The sequence below is a fragment of the Lynx canadensis genome, chromosome D4 (genome assembly GCF_007474595.2).
Source record: "Lynx canadensis isolate LIC74 chromosome D4, mLynCan4.pri.v2, whole genome shotgun sequence".
NCBI lineage: Eukaryota > Metazoa > Chordata > Mammalia > Carnivora > Felidae > Lynx > Lynx canadensis.
The window spans coordinates 83,781,202-83,799,791 of record NC_044315.2 but is presented as its reverse complement, the minus strand read 5'-3'; the positions used below and the strand labels follow the sequence as shown (position 1 = coordinate 83,799,791).

Here is an 18,590-nt window from a genome sequence, read left to right as displayed (position 1 = left end):
TGCCACATGCTGCCTCCACTGGAACGTTTATGGAGTTGGGAGTATAGCTGTCTGATCCCGCCTCTCCCTGCCCTCTTCGGATTTTAAATTCCTTCAAGGCAGAAGTCGGGTTCATTCATCTTTGAAACCCTCATCCCCTCCAACCCCAGGACACTGGCGCCCAGATCAAAGCAGCACAAATGGAGCGACCTGCAAAGGTCTACTGAATGAATGAATGAACGAGTAAATGACTGAATGGACGAATTCGAGTCCTCACTGTGCCATCTCCGGGAAGCTGCCAGTCACCCTGGGCCTCGGTTTCCCCAACTGCTCTGCTCCGGAGACAGGAAGACCTGAGTAATCCCAGGTGCGGGGCTCCTCGGGGCGAAACTAGGCGGGCGGTACCTCGGCGCTCCCCGCGGCGGGGTAGGGGTTGGAGTCAGGGGCGGAGCCATTGGCCGCGCCCACCGCCACCCGGCAGTAGTTGTGGAGGTCAGCCCCGCCCGCTTCCTCTTCCCTTCGGCCTCTTTCCATCGGCGCGGCGGCTGATTGTGTAGACATGGTGAGGGCGGTGGAATCGGGTGCCATCCCCGCGCTGTGGGGCTCGGGGCCTGGGGTGGGGAGCTCGAGGTGAGCACTGGGGTTCCATCTGTCAGCCGGGCCTGTAAGGCGCCGTGTCGAGTGGCCTAGCGCCGCCACAGCAGGTCTCCCGCCCTCTCCCTTGTTGGCCTGGGCCTGGAGAGGTGAGCCCGCGCTGCCGACGCCTCCGTCTTTCTGTCTGCTGAATGGGAGCAGCGGCCCAGCCTCGTAGGGGACCTGGGCGAGGGCGCGCCTGCGGGGGCCTCAGTTTCCTTGCCCAAGGCACAGACTAGGGGAGGGATGCTGGGCTCGCAGCGCGTCCTCCGGGGGCTGGCCACGACGCAGGCGGAAGGGAGGATGGCCGCTGGGAAGGGGAGACAGCCTTGCTGGGTGTTTGACCCAAACCCTTGATTGCGCACAGGCCAAAATTAAGGCTCGAGACCTTCGCGGCAAGAAGAAGGAGGAGCTGCTTAAACAGCTGGAAGACCTGAAGGTGGAATTGTCCCAGCTGCGCGTCGCCAAAGTGACAGGCGGGGCGGCCTCCAAACTCTCCAAGATGTGAGTGAGGGGTGGCAGGACCACGGTTTTCTGGGTGTGGGGGACACCTGTGCGTTGGAAGCATTTGTAGAGTTTTCGAAGCTGGCTAAAGGAAATGTCCGTTTCATGGACCCGTGGGTTGGAATGTCATGCCCTTCCTAACCAGCCTTTCCAGGCTCACCTTGCTCACACCCAGCCGCATGGGAGACCCGCTGTGTGGTTTTCTTCTTCTCTGCATTTGACCATTTTGTCCTTTTGCCTGGAGTGCCCTTGCTCAGCTTCTCTGGTTGAAGAAAGAACAGGTTGTCCCCGAAGCCCCTTTTTTATTTTTTTAATCTCTTTTTAATGTTTATTTACTTTTGAGAGAGAGCAGGGGAGAGACAGAGAAAGCGGGAGACACAGAATCCCAAGCAGGCTCCAGACTCAGAGCTGTTAGCACAGAGCCAGAGGCAGGACTTGAACCCAGCAACTGTGAGATCATGACCTGAGCCAAAGTCAGATTGTTAATGGACTAAGCCACCTAGGGGCCCCCCTGAAGCCCCATTTTAACGCTGCCTTGAAAAGCCTAACCGGACCCTTTTCTCCCACCAGCACTTGGTCCTCCCTGCCCTCCCCCCTCACTTGGTAGATCAGTGCCTTGCGCCCACCTCTCCCTTAAGTTGGAGTTAGCTTAGTTACATGAATCAAGAATCAGGACTTGTGAAAGGAACATGGGTTTGGAGTCTGTGGAACTGGGCGCAGATTCCACTTTTGCCACATCCTACCCGATGGGTGTGCTGACTCACCACTCAGAGTTGGTTTGTTGTTTTTGTTTGTTTTGCTTTTCTGTAAAATGGGCCCCCATCAACCAACTCGCAGTGCTGGGAGGGGATTGGATGAGTTGGGGAACACGCAAGCAAGTTGCATGCTGAGCCCTCAAGACTGTTTACCAGCTGTCTACTGAGTGGCCCTCCTTCATCCCCCAGCATGCCTCGTGTTCAACATTGACCACAAATCACTTATTCCCAGCTTCTTCCTATGTTCATCCTCTCCCCCCCATGGCCTACGTCTTGTTGCTCCCCGCCAAGTGGCTCTTCCTGTGACTCCTTATACTTGTTGCCTGGCTTGTGGCATGATTTCCCATAGTCGACTTTGACTTTGGTTAGGTCTTTGTAGCTGTCAGGATATATGGCCTGGGGTGGAAGGTCTTTCCTGATCTCCCTTCTGCTTCTGCTCAGTGAATGAATACTTCACAGCTTCTCAGAAGCACTGGGCATGCCAGCCCTTCCCTGTCCCCACTCAAGGGATACCCATCTTCTAGAGTCTTCAGACCTCACCCCCAGAACCACCTTCTGGGCTGGGTTAGGCACCTCTTGGGTGAATATGGACAAGCTGGTGGGGAATAATACCACTCCTGTCTTAGGACATCTGGGGTCCTGAATGAAATGCCTGAGGGGGGGCGGGGCACTGTATCTCTCCACCATCTTCACTGATGTCTCTGTTTTGTAGCCGGGTTGTTCGTAAATCCATCGCCCGTGTTCTCACCGTCATCAACCAGACTCAGAAAGAGAACCTCAGGAAATTCTATAAGGTGAGTCTGGGCTGGGGGGAGTTGGAGGGATGCTTAGCTGCAGGGGCAAAGTTCCAGCTCTTCCTTGGCCAAAAGGGTGGTATGAAGAGGCTCTTTTCTGCTGGGGTGCATGGCAGCAGGCTTTCCAGAGCCTTCCCAACTTGTAGCTGGTTTCGCTTCCAAACCAGCATCTTGGCACTAGTCTGCATTTCCTCGGGGCTGCACTGGTCAAGAAATCAGCGTGGTGAGAGTCTGGCTGGAGCCTTGGGTTTTGAATCTAGCCTCACCAGCTGAGTAAGTCTGAGCAAGGTTATCAGGGCTCAAGCTGTGAAGCAGAACCAGTTGGAAACTTCATGTGTGTGTAGACATGCACTTGACTTATTACAGAGAATTGGCTTATGTGATCGTGGGGGCTAGCTGATAAGTCCAAAATCAGCAGGGCTGGCTATCAGGAAGAGAAGGTCATGGGCAGGCCGGAACTCACATGACACAGGTTGAAGCCCCTGTCCTCCGGTGGGATTTCTTGGGGAGATCCTCAGCCCTGCTTTAAAGCCTTTCAGCTGAAAGCCGCCATGTGTTCCTGGGTTAGCTGCCCCCAGGGATAGTAGCACGTGCGGGGGGACAGGCAAGGGTGCCGCCATCCCTGAATGTGTGTACGTTGTGTGTGTGGGAATGTTTTCTGAGAATTGGGCTTGAAACTTTGATGTTTTTTATTTTTGAGAGAGACCGCGGGGCAGGGGCAGAGAGGGAGACACAGAATCGGAAGCAGGCTCCAGGTTCTGAGCTGTCAGCACAGAGCCCGACGCGGGGCTCAAACTCATGAACTCTGAGGTCATGTCCCGAGCCGGAGTCGGACACTTAACCGATTAAGTCACCCAGGCGCCCCAGGCTTGAAACTTTGATCAGGCTCCAGAGGGACCATGGCAGAGGTGGTGGGTGGTCTTCCAGTGAGTTCACCCCCTGCCAGGCACCACTCAGTCCAGGGGTGGTGGGGGGAAGGGTCAAGGTGAGGTCTCTGTCTCTAGGTTAGTGCTGTCGGCATGGTCACAGATGGCCACATGTGGCTGTGGTGGCTGAAGGCCTGGATTTGTAACGTAGGCCTCGCGTGGCCAGTGCCTGTATTGGCCAGCAGAGCTCTGAGGGCTTAGGAAACTTGAAATGGATGAGGCCCTGACCTGTGCTGTGGATAACATGGATATGGGTGGACAGAGACTCATGCCTCCAAATCCCCCGTCTTCGAGCTTACCCTCCTCTGCGCAGCTCGTTTCTGTTTCTGCGCTTCTCTGCCCTGAGGCTGTTCCCCCTCTTAGCTCTCACACCACTGCCCTGTGCCTGTACCGCCTCTGGACTATTGGCAGTTCCCAGAAAGCGCCTGAGCCGGCATTCTTCAGGGTATTTGTGCGCCCCGTTTTCTCCCCCTTGGAACTGGTGTTCGCTCCGATTGCTTGCTTTGTAGGCTATTTCCAGTCATTAGGTGGAAGCTTCCTTTATCTTTTCTCCTCTTCCCCACTGATGGGCCGCTTGTTAGCTGCCCGGTCTTACCCACTGGGCTGGGAGCTCCTTAAGCAGGTCTGATTCTTCACTATGGTAGCACCCAGCACAGGGCCTCAGTCCCCTACTGGGCTGGTCCTATACCTCCTCATGCTCAGGTCTACACGTTAACCTTCGCATCCCAGTGGCCCCCTTCAGGCACTTCCAGCATCTTCCCCGTGCCCCCTAGCCACTTAGTTCCAGCCTCGGAGGCTTCGTTAACTGCCGCAGTAGCTCCAAAACCCTGGTGCTCAGATTCCCCGCGCTCTCCCATCACCCAGGGTAAGAAGTATAAGCCCCTGGATCTGCGGCCCAAGAAGACACGTGCCATGCGCCGCCGGCTAAACAAGCACGAGGAAAACCTGAAGACCAAGAAGCAGCAGCGGAAGGAGCGGCTGTACCCACTGCGGAAGTATGCGGTCAAGGCCTGAGCACCGGCATCAATAAAACACAAACAAACTGGCTGGCATTGCTTCATGTTTGCGGGTGTTTCAGCGAACCGTGCTGGAGAGGTGGGCTGGCGTGCCCTGGTTGTGGTTACTAGGGGCCTGGGGGCTTTGGCAGGCCTGCCTGCGGCTATTGGCAGCCCCGGCGCGGGACCGTGACCAATCCTGGTCACAGGGATCTGTTGGGTGCTCTGTTAAGGTTACTTTGGGCCTGTGGCGTGCAGCTGCCCTCACTGTCCTTTCAGGGGCTCGTTCTGCCAGGTCCCATGCGCCCTGGGCAGGGAGAGACAGGCTTGAGATCAAAGAGCCATTTGTGGTGATGTTATATCTGAGAGGCTCTGGGTGATTTGATCGGGCATCGGAGTTGGCATCTTGCCTGATCAGCAGCTCCAGACACTAAGAGTTTCCCATCTGGGGTGAAGGCACAGGCGTGGGCCACATCCAGGACTCCCTGCCGAAAGCACTTCACTGGGCTCTGGGAACGCGAGTCCTGCCTGCCCCCAACCTCCCCTGGCAGGCCTTTTCCTACACCCTTGGGTGCTACATCCGTGGACCTTACTTACCTTCAGAGTCTCCATGCACTTTCCTGTGTTGCAGTCCCAGACTTTGACCTGGAAAATCATATAAGCAGAAGGGAGGGAGGCCTCACGCCACAAGTCTGGCATCCTTGAAACCACTTTGGAGTGAGTCCCAGCCAACCTCTTTACCTCCTGGTCTGGGTTTTGTTGTCTGTGAGGTGTATTTAACATGCCCAGCATAAAAATCTGATGCGAAAATTCAGCGCAGTGCAGTTTCCTTTTCCCTGAAGCTATGGTGTGTCTTAGAAATGTTATTGTCACTAGCAGCTTCTGGGCCAGTTTAGACCTTAGTGCCCAGAAGTGGTGGGCACCTGGGTTCTGTCCTTGTCACCTTCCTGTTCAGGGCAAATAGGATGTGGCCCTTTCTAGACCATGCTGAGGGCTGTGGTAAAGGAGGATGTTGGGTTAGGAGTTCACCAGGAGGACAGGCCTGGGGCGGGCGGCGGGGGGTGGTGGGCTTACCATATGGGAGTAGCCAGCGCTGGCTAGCTGTGACCCATCAGGGGAGAAAGCTATGCTCTTCACCCAGGTGACATGGCCCTTGAGCTGAACAAGCAGGTTTCTGGTGGAAGGCTTCCAGATGTGGATGGTCTTGTCCCAGGAGCCGGAAGCCTGGACAGCAAACAGCTCTAAGCCCATGGGTTTGGAGCCAGCAGAGGGCCAGCCTGGAACCCAGGGCGACCTAGCTCACCAGGAGGCCAGATGCTGAGTAGCACAGGCAGCTGATGTTGCCACTGTGGCCCTCCAGCTCTTGGTGGGAGGTCACTGGGGTCCCCGTCCGCAGGTCCCAGATGCAGATAGCAGAGTCCCAGGAGCCAGTGGCCTGCAGACATCTGCTGTGAGCATGAACTAGCGAGCCCATGCCCACCTTTGTGGTTCTTAGGCTGGCCAGGCTCAGGAAGCAGGCAGTTTGTGAGCCCTGCTGAATTCCCCATCTTATAGATAAGGGGAGTGGCTCAGAAGAGCAGAGTCACCCAGTTAAGGTCTGAAATTCTGACCACTGCTCAGCCCCCAAGCAAGTAAGTGGATGTGGCTCACCAGGCAGTCTGAGCTGGGTGCGAAGTCACTGCTCTGGACAGAGTCTCGGTGCCCTCCTAAGTGGCGCAGCATCTGGCCAGACTGCAGGAGAGAGCCCTGAGCTTTGGAGGGTAGCCCAGAGCCTTGTGCTAGGTTCTAGGCCTCAGATGGATCAGACCAGGAATGGGTCAGACCAAGGAGGGGTCAGACCTCCCCTCCTTGCAGGGCTGCCTGGGTAACGTGATCACACAGGGTCTGGGGAGGTTACCTGGTCCTTGAGGGGAGGAGAGGGCAATCCAGGCCGCATGACCCTCACAGGCAGAGATCTTGAGGCACAGAGGGCTGGTGTGGCTGGGGATGTAGCTGCAGCCAGATGTAAGGGGGTCTTGGATGCCAGGTGTGGGCATGGGCAGTGGGGAAAATGGAACAACCTTTCTGGGGCACTGGGGTGGGGGTTGTCTCCTCCAGGTCCCAGGTCTCGCTCTGGCCGCCCCTCCACATACCTGCACCTCCCAGAGCACCACCCGCTTGTCCCAGCCACCCGATGCCAGCTGCTTTGAGTCAGGGCTAAAGCTAACCGTCTCCACGCTCCTCTGGTGACCTGGTGGAACAGGATACGGCAGGGTCTAGAAAGGAACATAGGCCTGGCTGCTTGGTCCTAGTCCCACCCAGTGCACTCACCCTTCAGGACATGCAGACACTTGGCTTCTGCTACATCCCACAGGCGGATGGTACAGTCACCAGAGGTCGTGGCAAAAAGGTGGCCATCAGGGGAGAAGCGGCAGAACTTGATGGGGCCTGGGTAAGCAGGCATGGTCAGGGAATGGGGTGCTGCCTTCCACCTTGCAGGCCAACCCCTGCTAATCTCTCTAGCCTTATCGCCTACCTACCCTCCTCCCTCCTAACTCTCTCACCCTCCAGCCATCTAGCAAGTTGAGCTTCCATGACTTGACCTGAAACACCCAACTTTATTTTGCCCATTTGTAAAATCAATGCCAAAAGCAAATGCAGGCACCTTCCAGAAACTTTTTGAGAGCCCAACCTGGGTTTGTTGCCTCCTTTGAGCTCCCCAGCCCTGGACTTTACCTATTAACATTAGTCGATCTGCCCTGTAATTACCAGATTTTTTTTCTTGTTTCAGTAATAATTATAATAGTTCTATCTACTGAGTTCTTACTGGGCGCGAGGCACTTTGCATTATCTCATCCCACAGGGGAGCAACTGTCCCCATTCTAAAGAGAAGGAAATAGAGGCTCAGAGAGATGACATAACGATCACAAAGTGGTTAAACAGCTGAACATTCTGCTAAGTGAAGTAAGTCATGAAAAGGAAGGTACTTAATTCATTGAGCTAGAAAAATTGGTGGTTGTCAGACTGGAGGAAGGGATGAATGGGGAGTTTAATGGGTATAGATGGAGTTTCCGTTTTGCAAGATGAGTTCAGGAGACTAGCTGCACAATGAACATACTTAACTGAACATTTAAAAATGGTTAAGATGGTAAATATATTTTTAAACAATTTTTAACAGTAGGAATGGGGACTTGACTCTCAACCAGTAGAGCATGTGACTCTTGATCTTGGTTGTGAGTTTGAGTCCCATGTTGGGTGTAGAGACTACCAATTTTTAATTAAAACTTAAAAAAAAAAAAAAAAACAGCAATAGGGTCTGAGTCCAGGTCTGTCAGAGGCCCTGTGTCCTTGCCCTCCTGCCCCAGCCCTGCCCAGGCTGTCTGGCATGAATGCCCAGCTCAGATGTCAGAGTGATAGGCTCTGCAGAATGCCAGCAGACCCGTGGGCCTTGGTCTCCACATCCAGCCTCAGGAGCCCCACCTGCATGGCCACCCAGCCTCCACAGCAGCCGCCCGCTCTGGGTCTCCCAGCCGTACACATAGCCATCCTCAGAGGCTGTGAGCAGCCTCTGGCCGTCGGGAGAGAAGGCTGAGGAGTTGACCTGGAAGGAGAGCACAGAAGTAGTCCCATCCTGGGGCAAGAGACACCTGTCTGCTCATGCCTGACCCCAGACTCCTGGGCCAGCCCCAAACACTGCCCCACGGGCCTGGGGTTGGAGCTTAGACTTCAAGCCTCACTCTACAACTAGAGCTCAGAATGCAGGAACCACCCTTGCAGTCAGAGCCAAGAGCTTGGAGCCTTCTCTGGAATCCTGTAAAACCTGGGCCTGAAGCCCGAGAGTCCTCACTGAAGGTAGAGGCTGGAGCCTTCTCTAGAACCAGAGCCTGGCACCCCAGAGCCAAGAGCCCATTCTAGAGCTGGAGCCCAGAACTAGGAGTTCAAAATCTAAGCCCCGAATTCATTTTAAAGCCAAAGTCAAAACACTGGTGTCATCCAGGAGTTTGCACCCTCTCTAGAACCAAGAGCTTAGAATCTGTAGCCCATTCTGGAGCTGGGTGGGGGCCAGAGAACACTAGACAGAATAAGGAACCACTCTAGACCCAGAGCCAGGACCCTAGAGTCAGCAGAGCCCAACCGGACCTTACCTCCCCGCGGTGCTGGCCGAAGAATTTCACTCTCCCCACGGCCAGCCTTCCTGCGGACCCGCTGTTCATGGGCCCCAGGGCGCTGGTCCAGCCAGCCGGCCCCACTTGAGGTGGAGTAGATGGAGGAAGCTGTGTACAAGGGGTCTCCATGGAAATCGGGGCGGAGCACGCAGCCACTGCGGGGTCTCTGGGAAGCCACGAGGAGAGACAGGTTGGGAGAGACTGTTCTCAGCCTCCGGGGGGAGGGGGGGGGCCGCGGCGGGCAGGACCGTCCGCGGCTCTGAGAAGGTACTTACTTCCCCTCCTGGCCGCTGCTTCCAGACCTTGTGCAGCTCCGACCTCGGGGCCAGGCCACGAGCACGGCGACCGCTAGAGGGCACGCCAGCCCCGCACACCGCCACTGCCTCCCCGCTGCAGAGCGTGCAAGCTCCCAGACCCCTTTGAGAGGAGCCGCTTTCCCCATGTGCGCAGTGGGGTGGCACATTATAGGTGCCCAGGAAAGCCCGCTCTGGTTCCAAGACCCCTTTCCTCCTGGAGTGCCCAGTACTGAGGCTGAGAAGTTCCCATGAAGGGGGCTGGAAACGATGCTATCTGCCCTCCAGAATGGGGCGAGCCTGAGGTAGTGTGTGTAAGGCACAGGGCATTAGAAAGTGGAGTCCCCGTTAACATTCTGGCAGCACAAAATGTGGCCATCTGAGGATGTGGAGGATGTGGAGGCCATGGTAGGAGGCCCCAGGAGGTGTCAAGTTCCTTGTTGGATAGTTGAAGCTGAAACCAGGCAGGAACAGGACTTGGTTTCAATGTTCATTTTGCAGATGAGGAAATAGAAGCCTCATAGGTAGAGGGACTTTCCCCGAGGTCACTCAGGCGGTAGGAAACGAACTGGGACTTAACCCATGACTGTCTGACTTTGAGGGCCTATATTAGGACCATCTGCCATGAATTCCAGGGGTCTCAAGCAGATGCCAAGGTCCTTAACTCCTGGTACATCTGGGAAACTGAGGCCCTGAGAGGGCAGATTTGGCCCAGTCATCCAGTACTTCTATGGCAGAGCTGGGGCCAGGACTCAGTCCCTCCCCAACAAGGCACAGGGGTGGAACAGAGACACCCTGTCTGCCACTGTCCAATGGATTCCAGTCTCCTTGGGGGTGGGGTGGGGGAGCGCCGCTTTGGGAGCCTCAAACTCAAGGATTCCCAGCAGTGACTCACACCCCTCCCCCCAGACCTCTTTCCCAGATTCTTCTCACGAGATCCACTGCTCTCTATTTTAGGTCTCAGACAGTCAGGCGGGAGAGGGGGCGACAATGGTGGCTTTGAGGCGGCGCCACCCCCATCCTAACTCCAAGAGGGCCCAGGTCACTGAGTTGGCTCCTCAAGGACCCGTCTGGGTTGGGCCTGTGAGGCCACCACCCCATCCCTGGACATGGGTGCCGAACACAGTTCCTCAGAGCTATCTGGCCCCCCAGGCCCTCCCCACTCCCTCTGCGTAGGCAACCCCCTCCCAGTCCATGCCCCATCTCGCATCTCCCCAGCCACCTGACTGCTCTTGCTTTACCTGGAGGGCCCAGAACCACCTAACCTCGTGCAGCCCATCACTCCCAGACCCCTGTGAACAGACCTTGTCCACCAGGCCCGGTGACTACTCAGCTGGTAGAGGTGGAGCTATGGTTAAAATCTTTTCTTTTCTTTTCTAAGTAAGCTCTATGCCCAACATGGGGCTTGAACTACTCACACCCCCAAGATCAAGAGTTGCATGCTCTGCTGACTGAGTTTAAACCTTTTTGCTTGACACCAAAGCTGGTGGTTGGAACTACCCACCATGAATTCTAGGGGCCTTGGGGGCCATCCTGTCCTTGACCTCCTGCTCTCCCACCCCCACCTTGCTCCCTGAACTCAGCCACAGGGCCCTTTTTTCCATCCCCTCCACCTTCACTCCCACTCTGGGCCTGTGCACACAGGGTTCCCCATCCTCTTACCTGCTTACCTTGGGATCTACCTCAAATATCACTTCCCCGAGGTGCCTTCCCTTGCCCATCCCCCAGACAAGTCAGAGCTCCTACCCCAGAAATAGGGCATTAGAGCCACCGGTCTGGGTTGAACCTGAGTCCTGCCAGCTACCAGCTCTGCGATCTTGGGCAAGTCACCCGATCACTCAGTGCCTCGTTTCCTCATGTGTAAAATGAGTGTACTCACAGCGGTTGCCTTGTGAGGAGTCAGTGAGATGGTGCCATCGAGGGCACCTGGTGTGCAGCAAGCACGCAAAGAAGTGGGGGTGAGGCTGTGACATCCACAAGCCTCAAATCTAGACACAAAGCTCTGAATGCCCTTTGCCAGGCTCACCCAAGGGGCCCACCACCCAGGGATACCTCATGATGTAGAGAGGGCCTGGTGGTCGGGGGTAGCCTGTCTCCATGCTCAGCAGGGGCTGAGGATTTGGGCAGAGGCTGCACCTGCAACAAGGGATGGTCCACGGTCCACAGGGAAAGGGAGGACATGGGTCACAGTCACCTTGGCAGCAGAAGTATTTCACTGGCCCGGGGTTCTGCCCATGAGATTAGGGGACACAGATCCTTACCTCTCCAAGAGGGTCCTCAGAGGATGTCTTCCACCCCTTGACTATATTCCTTCTCAGAGAGCCCACCGCCTTCTCTCTTCCCCCAGCCCAGATTGTCTGGGGAGGTGTTTTGTTTAGTTTTGTTTTTCTGGCCTTTCCTACTGTCACTCTATCTCTTGAAGGTGACCCAGGGTCTTGGAACCAGCCTTGCCCCTCTTCACTATCCCAAATTACCTGCCTTCCCGGGCCTCTTTGTTCTCTCTGAAATTGCCATGGGTATGCAGTCACTTTAAAGAGGAAACTGGAGGGGTGCCTGGCCGACTCAATTGGTAGAGCATGCAACTCTTGATTTCTCAGGGTTGTGGGTTCGAGCCCCATGTTGGGTGTAGAGATTACTTAAAAGTAAAAATCTTTTAATTTTTTTTTTTAATTTATTTTTAGAGAGATAGAATGCACAAGCAAGGGAGAGGGGCAGAGTCGGGGAGAGAGAGAATCTCAAGCAGGCTCCACACCCAACGTGGAGCCTGATGCAGGGCTCTATCCCCACACCCTGGGATCATGACCTGAGCCGAAATCAAGAGTTGGACACTCAACTGACTGAGCCACCCAGGCACCCAAAAGTAAAACTCTTTTTAAAAATAAAATAAATATAAAATAAATAAAAATAAAAATAAAGAGGAAACAGAGAAGGAAATGACTTGCTCAAGGTCACACAGCTAGAAAGTAGGAAACCTGAGATTCAAGTCTATGTCCAATAACCCCAAAGACTTCAGCTTATTGCTTGTACCAGACATTCTTTCAATATAGCGTGGGAAAGTTGGGGTATCAGCCCCTGCCCACCTCCCAACATATCTTACCCCTGTGAATGGGACCTCACTACCCCTCAGGACAGCCTATCCCATCGTAAGAAACTCCTATTACTGGAAGGTCCTGGATGAGTTGGAATCTGCCCTGTACTGTCCAGCAGAGTGGACAATGGGCCCAGCCTGCATCCCTGCAACTCCACTCCAGGGTCACAGCCAGCTAGTTCTGAAAGGCTAGAAACAACTCAAAAAGGCAAAAACTGTAGAAATACATGATTGCATAGTTGAACAATGACAGCTACCCAGCCAGGGAAATGGACAGAATACAGCTCTGCATACCAACATGCAAACATCTCACAAAACATGCTCCACAAAAAGCAATGTGGCCAAAGATGCTATAGGCCAGAACCCCTCATATAAAAGTCAGGACGTGCCAAAGGCAAACCCTCCATTACTCAGGCATACATCTGCACGCACTGAAACTTGAAGAAAAAGCAGGGAGTGACAAACTCTCAAATAACCAGAGTGGTTAACTATGGGGAGAGGAGGGGAGGGGACACAGGGGCCCTGCAGTAGTACTTGCTCCTGGTGATATTCTGGCTCAAAGCTGGGCAGTGGGAATCCAGGTGTTTGTTGGATTATTCTTTTTTTTTTTTAATTATTTTTTCAATATATGAAATTTATTGTCAAAATGGTTTCCATACAACACCCAGTGCTCATCCCAAAAGGTGCCCTCCTCAATACCCATCACCCCCCCTCCCCTCCCTCCCACCCCCCATCAACCCTCAGTTCTCAGTTTTTAAGAATCTCTTATGCTTTGGCTCTCTCCCACTCTCACCTCTTTTTTTTTTTTTTTCCTTCCCCTCCCGCATGGGTTTCTGTTAAGTTTCTCAGGATCCACATAAGAGTGAAACCATATGGTATCTGTCTTTCTCTGTATGGCTTATTTCACTTAGCATCACACTCTCCAGTTCCATCCACGTTGCTACAAAGGGCCATATTTCGTTCTTTCTCATTGCCCTGTAGTACTCCATTGTGTATATAAACCACAATTTCTTTATCCATTCATCAGTTGATGGACATTTAGGCTCTTTCCATAATTTGGTGGATTATTCTTTTTTTTTTTTTTTTTTTTTTTTTTGGGACAGAGAGAGACAGAGCATGAACGGGGGAGGGGCAGAGAGAGAGGGAGACACAGAATCGGAAACAGGCTCCAGGCTCTGAGCCATCAGCCCAGAGCCTGACGCGGGGCTCGAACTCACGGACCGCGAGATCGTGACCTGGCTGAAGTCGGACGCTTAACCGACTGCGCCACCCAGGCGCCCCGGTGGATTATTCTTTAATAACCAGCCCTGCCTGTCCGGCCCCTGCCCACCTCTCCTGCCTGCTTCAGGCTTCCTCACCCCTTCCTCCACACCTTCTGCCCACCACCCCCAGTCCTGAGCAGGTTAGTGGATCATAAAATGCCAAGGCTAGGATGTGCTTTCTGATGGTACCCCGAGAAACAAGGAAAGCCCTCTTGTAGCAAGAGAGCAGGTAGAGGAAAGGTGGAGAGTCAGACTGCCCTGCTTCCTACCAGCTTTCTAGCTCCCAGCTCTGATCCTAGAAGCTGTCATCCCAAACTGCACCTATTTCCTACTTCTGCTGAGTCGGCTCCAGGATGGTTTTTGTTTTTTAAATGTTTTTTTTTTTAAGTTTATTTATTTTTGAGAGAGAGAAAAAGAGAGAGCATGAGTGGGGTAGGGACAGAGAGAAAGGGAGAGAGAATTCCAAGTAGGCTCTGCACTGTCAGTGTGGAGCCCCATGCGGAGCTGAAACTCACAAACCGTGAGATCATGATCTCAGCCGAGATCAGGAATCGGATGCTTAACCAACTGAACCACAACCACTAGTTGTACTAACTAGCTGGACTCACCCTTTCTGGAAAAGTAGGACCGCAGTGCTTTCTTCTCTCTTTTTGTGTTTTTGCTCACTTGCCTCCCAAAGGGCTTTGACTAAAACATTTCTGTAATTTTCACAGCTGGTCCCCTATGATTATGCCTCTCGGGCTTCTCCTCTGGGCTTCCTCTGCTTCCTCTGCAGCTGCTTGCATTCTGGGATCCTAGCTCCCCAAGTGTGATCAACACCTTTATTGGAATGCACTGTAGTTGTCATTGTCCTTCCTAAAGTGTGGAGACCGGAACTGGAAACATACTCTCTGTATGGGCCAACAAATGCCAAGTTGAAAGATACTGTCATCTCCAATTTTCTAGACATTCAATCTCTAGCAATGCAGCCTGCATTGCTAGAGGCATTTGTCTTTTCAACAGCTACGTTATTCTGGTGACTCAATGAATCTGCAGTGAGAGCTTTTTCCCACAAACTACTGTCCAGGCAACTCTCCCTCCCCTATAGAGTCCTTGCACAATGGATTCTTTGGAAACACACAAAACCTTACACTATGCTGGTTAAATGTCATTTTCTGGATCCCATCCACCCATCTAATCTTGAAAGTATTGTAAGTGTGGCTTCCATTGCATAGAACTTTGATTTCCTCACCGTGGCAGCTGGGAATTTTATGAGCAGGCCTTCTGTGTTCTAAATCCAAATTGTGAAAATGATGATCAATGGGGACTACCACTAGAGACTTCCACTGATTTTCACCTTCTTTTGCACCCATCCGCACCCATCAGGATCATGAACTAATTGTGAGGGGAAGGAGGGTCCACTCCCTTAGGAGCGGGGTCTGGGTGGGGAGGAGAGTGATGAGCTCCTACCTCCACCATGGCTCTCTGATTGCAAACAACACAAACCCACCTATGGCCAAAAGAGATCATATGGGAAGGGACTGGGCGGTGGGGGGGAGTGGGAATTAAAGATGGCAACGCAGTAACACCCAGGAAGTACAGGAAGCAGGGCTGCTAAGCCACTACGATGCCCAAGCACAGGATCCTTGAAGACCATATGATTGGTCCAGCATGGGTCACGCCAGGGGCGGGGACCTTGATTGGCAATCCTGGTATGACCTGGGGTTTTACCTCGACCTCCACCCTCCTCTACTAATCAATCAGGGATCTCTAGGCTTAGTACCTGCTGTGCACATTGGAGTCAGGAGCCGGAGGGGTGCATTCAAATTGGGTTCTACCACCCATCCGCTGTGACCTCGGGAAGTTGTCTAACTGTTCTGTGCTTCCTTTTCCTCGTGTCTACAATTAGGATAATGATTAATACTCACCTCATAGGGTCTGCTCTGAAGATTGAGTTTTAATACATGCAAAGTGCTTAGAACAGCGTCTGGTGCACAGTAAGTGCTCTGTGTTGGTCAGCTGTGTTACTGAAGTATTATATCGTGAATCCACAGTTTTCTAGTGTAGCCCGAAAGATATGAAGATAAACTCCCATGTCTTAGAGAAACTCAGGTAGGTGTATCTGCATAGGGCACTGTTGCCCTGCTGGCAAAGGAGACAGGCAAGAGCATAGAGTGGTTTACTTCCCAATGACCGCCATTGGCATTGGTAGAGCACGGCCTTTTCTGAGCACTCTCAGATCACGGCTGGATAATCTGTCCAGGACTGCTTGGCAATCAGTGTTGTGCTAACTAGTCCTTGATTGCTGGACTCACCCTTTCTGGAAAAGTAGGACCGCAGTGCTTTCTTCTCTCCTGGCCCCTGGCCTCTGGCAGTGCTCTGTGGTGTCAGAGTTCCGCCTTCCACTCTGGCTCTGTTGGGCTATGATTTGCTAGAGCTAGAAACTTGGTTGTATTTATTTATCTTATTATATTTTTAGCATGTTCTTTTCTAAAACCATCTTTCCGTTTGGGTAGAGTGACCCGGACGCCAGAAGGAACCTGAGAAGCTCAGGGGGCCTGCCCACCCTCCAGTGTCCCCGGCGTGGGCTGTGGCCCCGTGCCTGTGTTCCAAGCTCTCAGGTTCAGGGACTCTTCCCCACAGCCCTCTTCAGCCAGTCCCACGTTCCAGTAACGCTTACAGAGAAAGAGAAACCTCCTAGGCCGTGGGACAAGCACCACGAAGGTCATGAACATACCACCTTCCTGATGCCAGGACCGGATTAGGACCAAATGAGGGGGCCAGGGGTGGGTGCCCTGGCAGGGCCTCTGTGACAGGCCCATCCAACTTGTGGAAATGGGGCCACAGCCTAGCCAGAGAGGACTTTTATGGCATTTTATTTAATATGTAATTTTTTTTTTTTTGCAGTAAAAAATGAGTTTATTTTTTTTAAGTTTCTTATTTATTTGTTTTTAATTTACATCCAAGTTCGTTAGCATATAGTGCAATAATGATTTCAGGAGTAGAACCCAGTGATTCATCCCCTACATATGACACCCAGTGCTCATCCCAACAAGTGTCCTCCTTAATGCCTCTTACCTATTTAGCCCACCCCCCCAACCACAACCCCTCCAGCAACCCTCAGCTTGTTCTCTGTATTTAAGAATCTCTTATGTTTTGTCTCCCTCCCTGTTTTTATATTATTTTTACTTCCCTTCCTTTATGTTCATCTGTTTTGTAACTTAAATTCCACATATGAGTGAAGCTATCTGCTATTTGTCTTTCTCTGACTTATTTCACTTAGAATAATACCCTCCAGTTCCATCCACATAGATGCAAATGGCAAGATTTCCTTCTTTTTGATTGCCGAGTAATACTCCATTATATATATATACCACATCTTCTTTACCCATTCATCCGTCGGTGGACATTTGGGCTCTTTCCATACTTTGGCTATTGTCAATAGCGCTGCTATAAACATGGGGGTGCACGTGTCCCTTCGAAACTGCACACCTGTATCCCTTGGATAAATGCCTAGTAGTGCAATTGCTGGGTCATAGGGTAGTTCTATTTTTAACTTTTTGAGGAAACTCCATACTGTTTCCCAGAGTGGCTGCACCAGTTTGCATATTTATTTAATTTTTTACATTCTCAAAACAGCCTGGACACAAAGATGTTAAACAGCAGTCTGAGGACAGAGGGACAGTCACCTGTTTTTCCAGATCTATGAGGTCTGTGCCTGCATCTCTGATGATTTCAGACAGCACTTGCCGGCCCCTCCACAACCCCCGCCATGACCCTGAGGTTCTCGTGGAGATGGAAGGGTTGGGTCCACGCCTTGGGGATCGAACCTGGGTCTCTCTGACTTCTCTATGCCTCAGTCTGGACGCTCTCACATTTCTACACAGCTTTATTCCTAGCACACAAACCAGTTTTTAGTTTAAAAAATATTTTAAATTACATGCTGGTTGCAAAAAATATATATGTATATATAGAAGTCTGAAAAATAAAAGACACAAGTGGCCATTCACTCCCCCATACCTCTAGCCTCTCTCCAGAGGAGGCAACTGTGAACAGTGGCGGTGAGGGATAGGGGAGCAACCTTTCAGTGACTTCTCCTTTGAACCCCGTTTTCCCTCTGTAAAGTGGAAACAGCGATGCTTGGTCCAAGAGGCTCCCAGAGGTGAGGGGTTGCCTAGTCAAATGAGACAAAGTTAACAGAACCTGGCCTGGGGCCTCGCACAGAATAGGTGCTCAGGAAATGGCTGTTGGTTTCCCAGTGGTGTGCCCCCTCAGGCCTCAGTCACTCCATCAGTCTCCCCAGCTTGCAACCTGGGGCCAAGCACCACCCACTGCCTTCTAAATGCATCCAGAAGAAATTAGCCCCAAGCCAACAAAAATTAGGGAAGAAGGAAAGGGAGTGAAACAACACTCCAGGGCCTGCTTGGGGTGACTGATCTCAGTCGATTCTGCCACCTGACTACAATCTTATTTTGCACAGATGGGGAGACCAGAGTCTGAGTGGGGAGGTAACTTCCCCCAGCCAGAGTGATGGGTGGGCGGGAGAGTCAGAACGGAGGCCAGGCCTGAGTCCCAAACTCACGTTCTTCCTGCCCTGCCACACTGACTGCAAATCAGTCATTCATCCCTGTGCTCAGCCCAGGCCCAGAGGAGGTCTTGACAATGCTTTTTTGAGTGATTGGATGCATGAATAAATGAATCGGTGGCTACATTATGTATATTATATGGTGCTCTGATCTCTACTCCCTTTCATATCCTTTATTTCCTATGATTTTTTTTTCACAATGACCCTACCTGGCAGGAAGCTTCACCCCCGTTTCACAGATGGGGAAACTGAGATTCAATTTGCCCCAGGCTTTAGCCTTAGCATGAGAAGGAGACAGAACCAGAACTCAAGTCCCAACTGTCTGAACTCAGAGCCACGGTGAACTGTTTCCACTGGTCCCCACAGCTGTCTCCATGGTGCCAGCACCAGCTCGGGAGCCTCTGGAGCCTAGCATGCGCTCAGGAGATATTGAACCACCAGATGCTTGCATGAATGCCCTGATAAAAGTTCTGAATTACTTGTTTTTTTGGAACCAAATAAATGGTGAGACCTTGGAACACTTGCCCAAGTCCTCCGGATGCCTATCCCTACCCTAGCTGGGTTCACCCTCCCCTGAATCCTGCAGGTTCCAGACGAAGCTGGCATCTGGCTCCTTGGTCTCCGTGTGTCCATCTTGGCTCTGGGGGAAAAG

General features: G+C 52.5%; 2 protein-coding genes across 2 annotated transcripts; one reads left to right on the top strand and one right to left on the bottom strand.

Moving 5' to 3' along the window:
- Positions 1-458: 458 nt before the first annotated feature.
- Positions 459-4,638, top strand: RPL35 (ribosomal protein L35). The gene is made up of 4 exons (XM_030293784.1): positions 459-541; positions 980-1,116; positions 2,584-2,665; positions 4,456-4,638. The coding sequence occupies exons 1-4, from the start codon at positions 539-541 to the stop codon at positions 4,603-4,605; spliced, it is 372 nt and encodes a 123-aa protein (XP_030149644.1). The 5' UTR covers positions 459-538; the 3' UTR covers positions 4,606-4,638.
- A 27-nt stretch (positions 4,639-4,665) lies between these two features.
- WDR38 (WD repeat domain 38) lies at positions 4,666-9,021 on the bottom strand. Its single transcript, XM_032595527.1, has 9 exons — positions 8,711-9,021; positions 8,046-8,166; positions 6,897-7,013; positions 6,719-6,816; positions 6,237-6,317; positions 5,890-6,021; positions 5,661-5,810; positions 5,184-5,231; positions 4,666-4,893 (listed from the first exon to the last, which is right to left on the bottom strand). Exons 1-9 carry the CDS (start codon positions 8,858-8,860, stop codon positions 4,666-4,668), a joined length of 1,125 nt encoding a protein of 374 aa, XP_032451418.1. The 5' UTR covers positions 8,861-9,021.
- Positions 9,022-18,590: the final 9,569 nt, after the last annotated feature.

What these genes read in the sequence shown, in the direction of transcription:
- WDR38 (XM_032595527.1), bottom strand. Translation starts at nt 8,860, where the DNA reads ATGGAGACCCCTTGTACACAGCTTCCTCCATCTACTCCACCTCAAGTG. An exon ending in GAGGCTGGGTGGCCATGCAG is followed by an intron (nt 7,014 to 8,045) that starts GTGGGGCTCCTG and finishes CTGCTTACCCAG; the next exon opens with GCCCCATCAAGTTCTGCCGC. An exon ending in GTGTCTGCATGTCCTGAAGG is followed by an intron (nt 6,817 to 6,896) that starts GTGAGTGCACTG and finishes CTGTTCCACCAG; the next exon opens with GTCACCAGAGGAGCGTGGAG.
- RPL35 (XM_030293784.1), top strand. An exon ending in GCCTCCAAACTCTCCAAGAT is followed by an intron (nt 1,117 to 2,583) that starts GTGAGTGAGGGG and finishes TCTGTTTTGTAG; the next exon opens with CCGGGTTGTTCGTAAATCCA. An exon ending in ACCTCAGGAAATTCTATAAG is followed by an intron (nt 2,666 to 4,455) that starts GTGAGTCTGGGC and finishes CCCATCACCCAG; the next exon opens with GGTAAGAAGTATAAGCCCCT.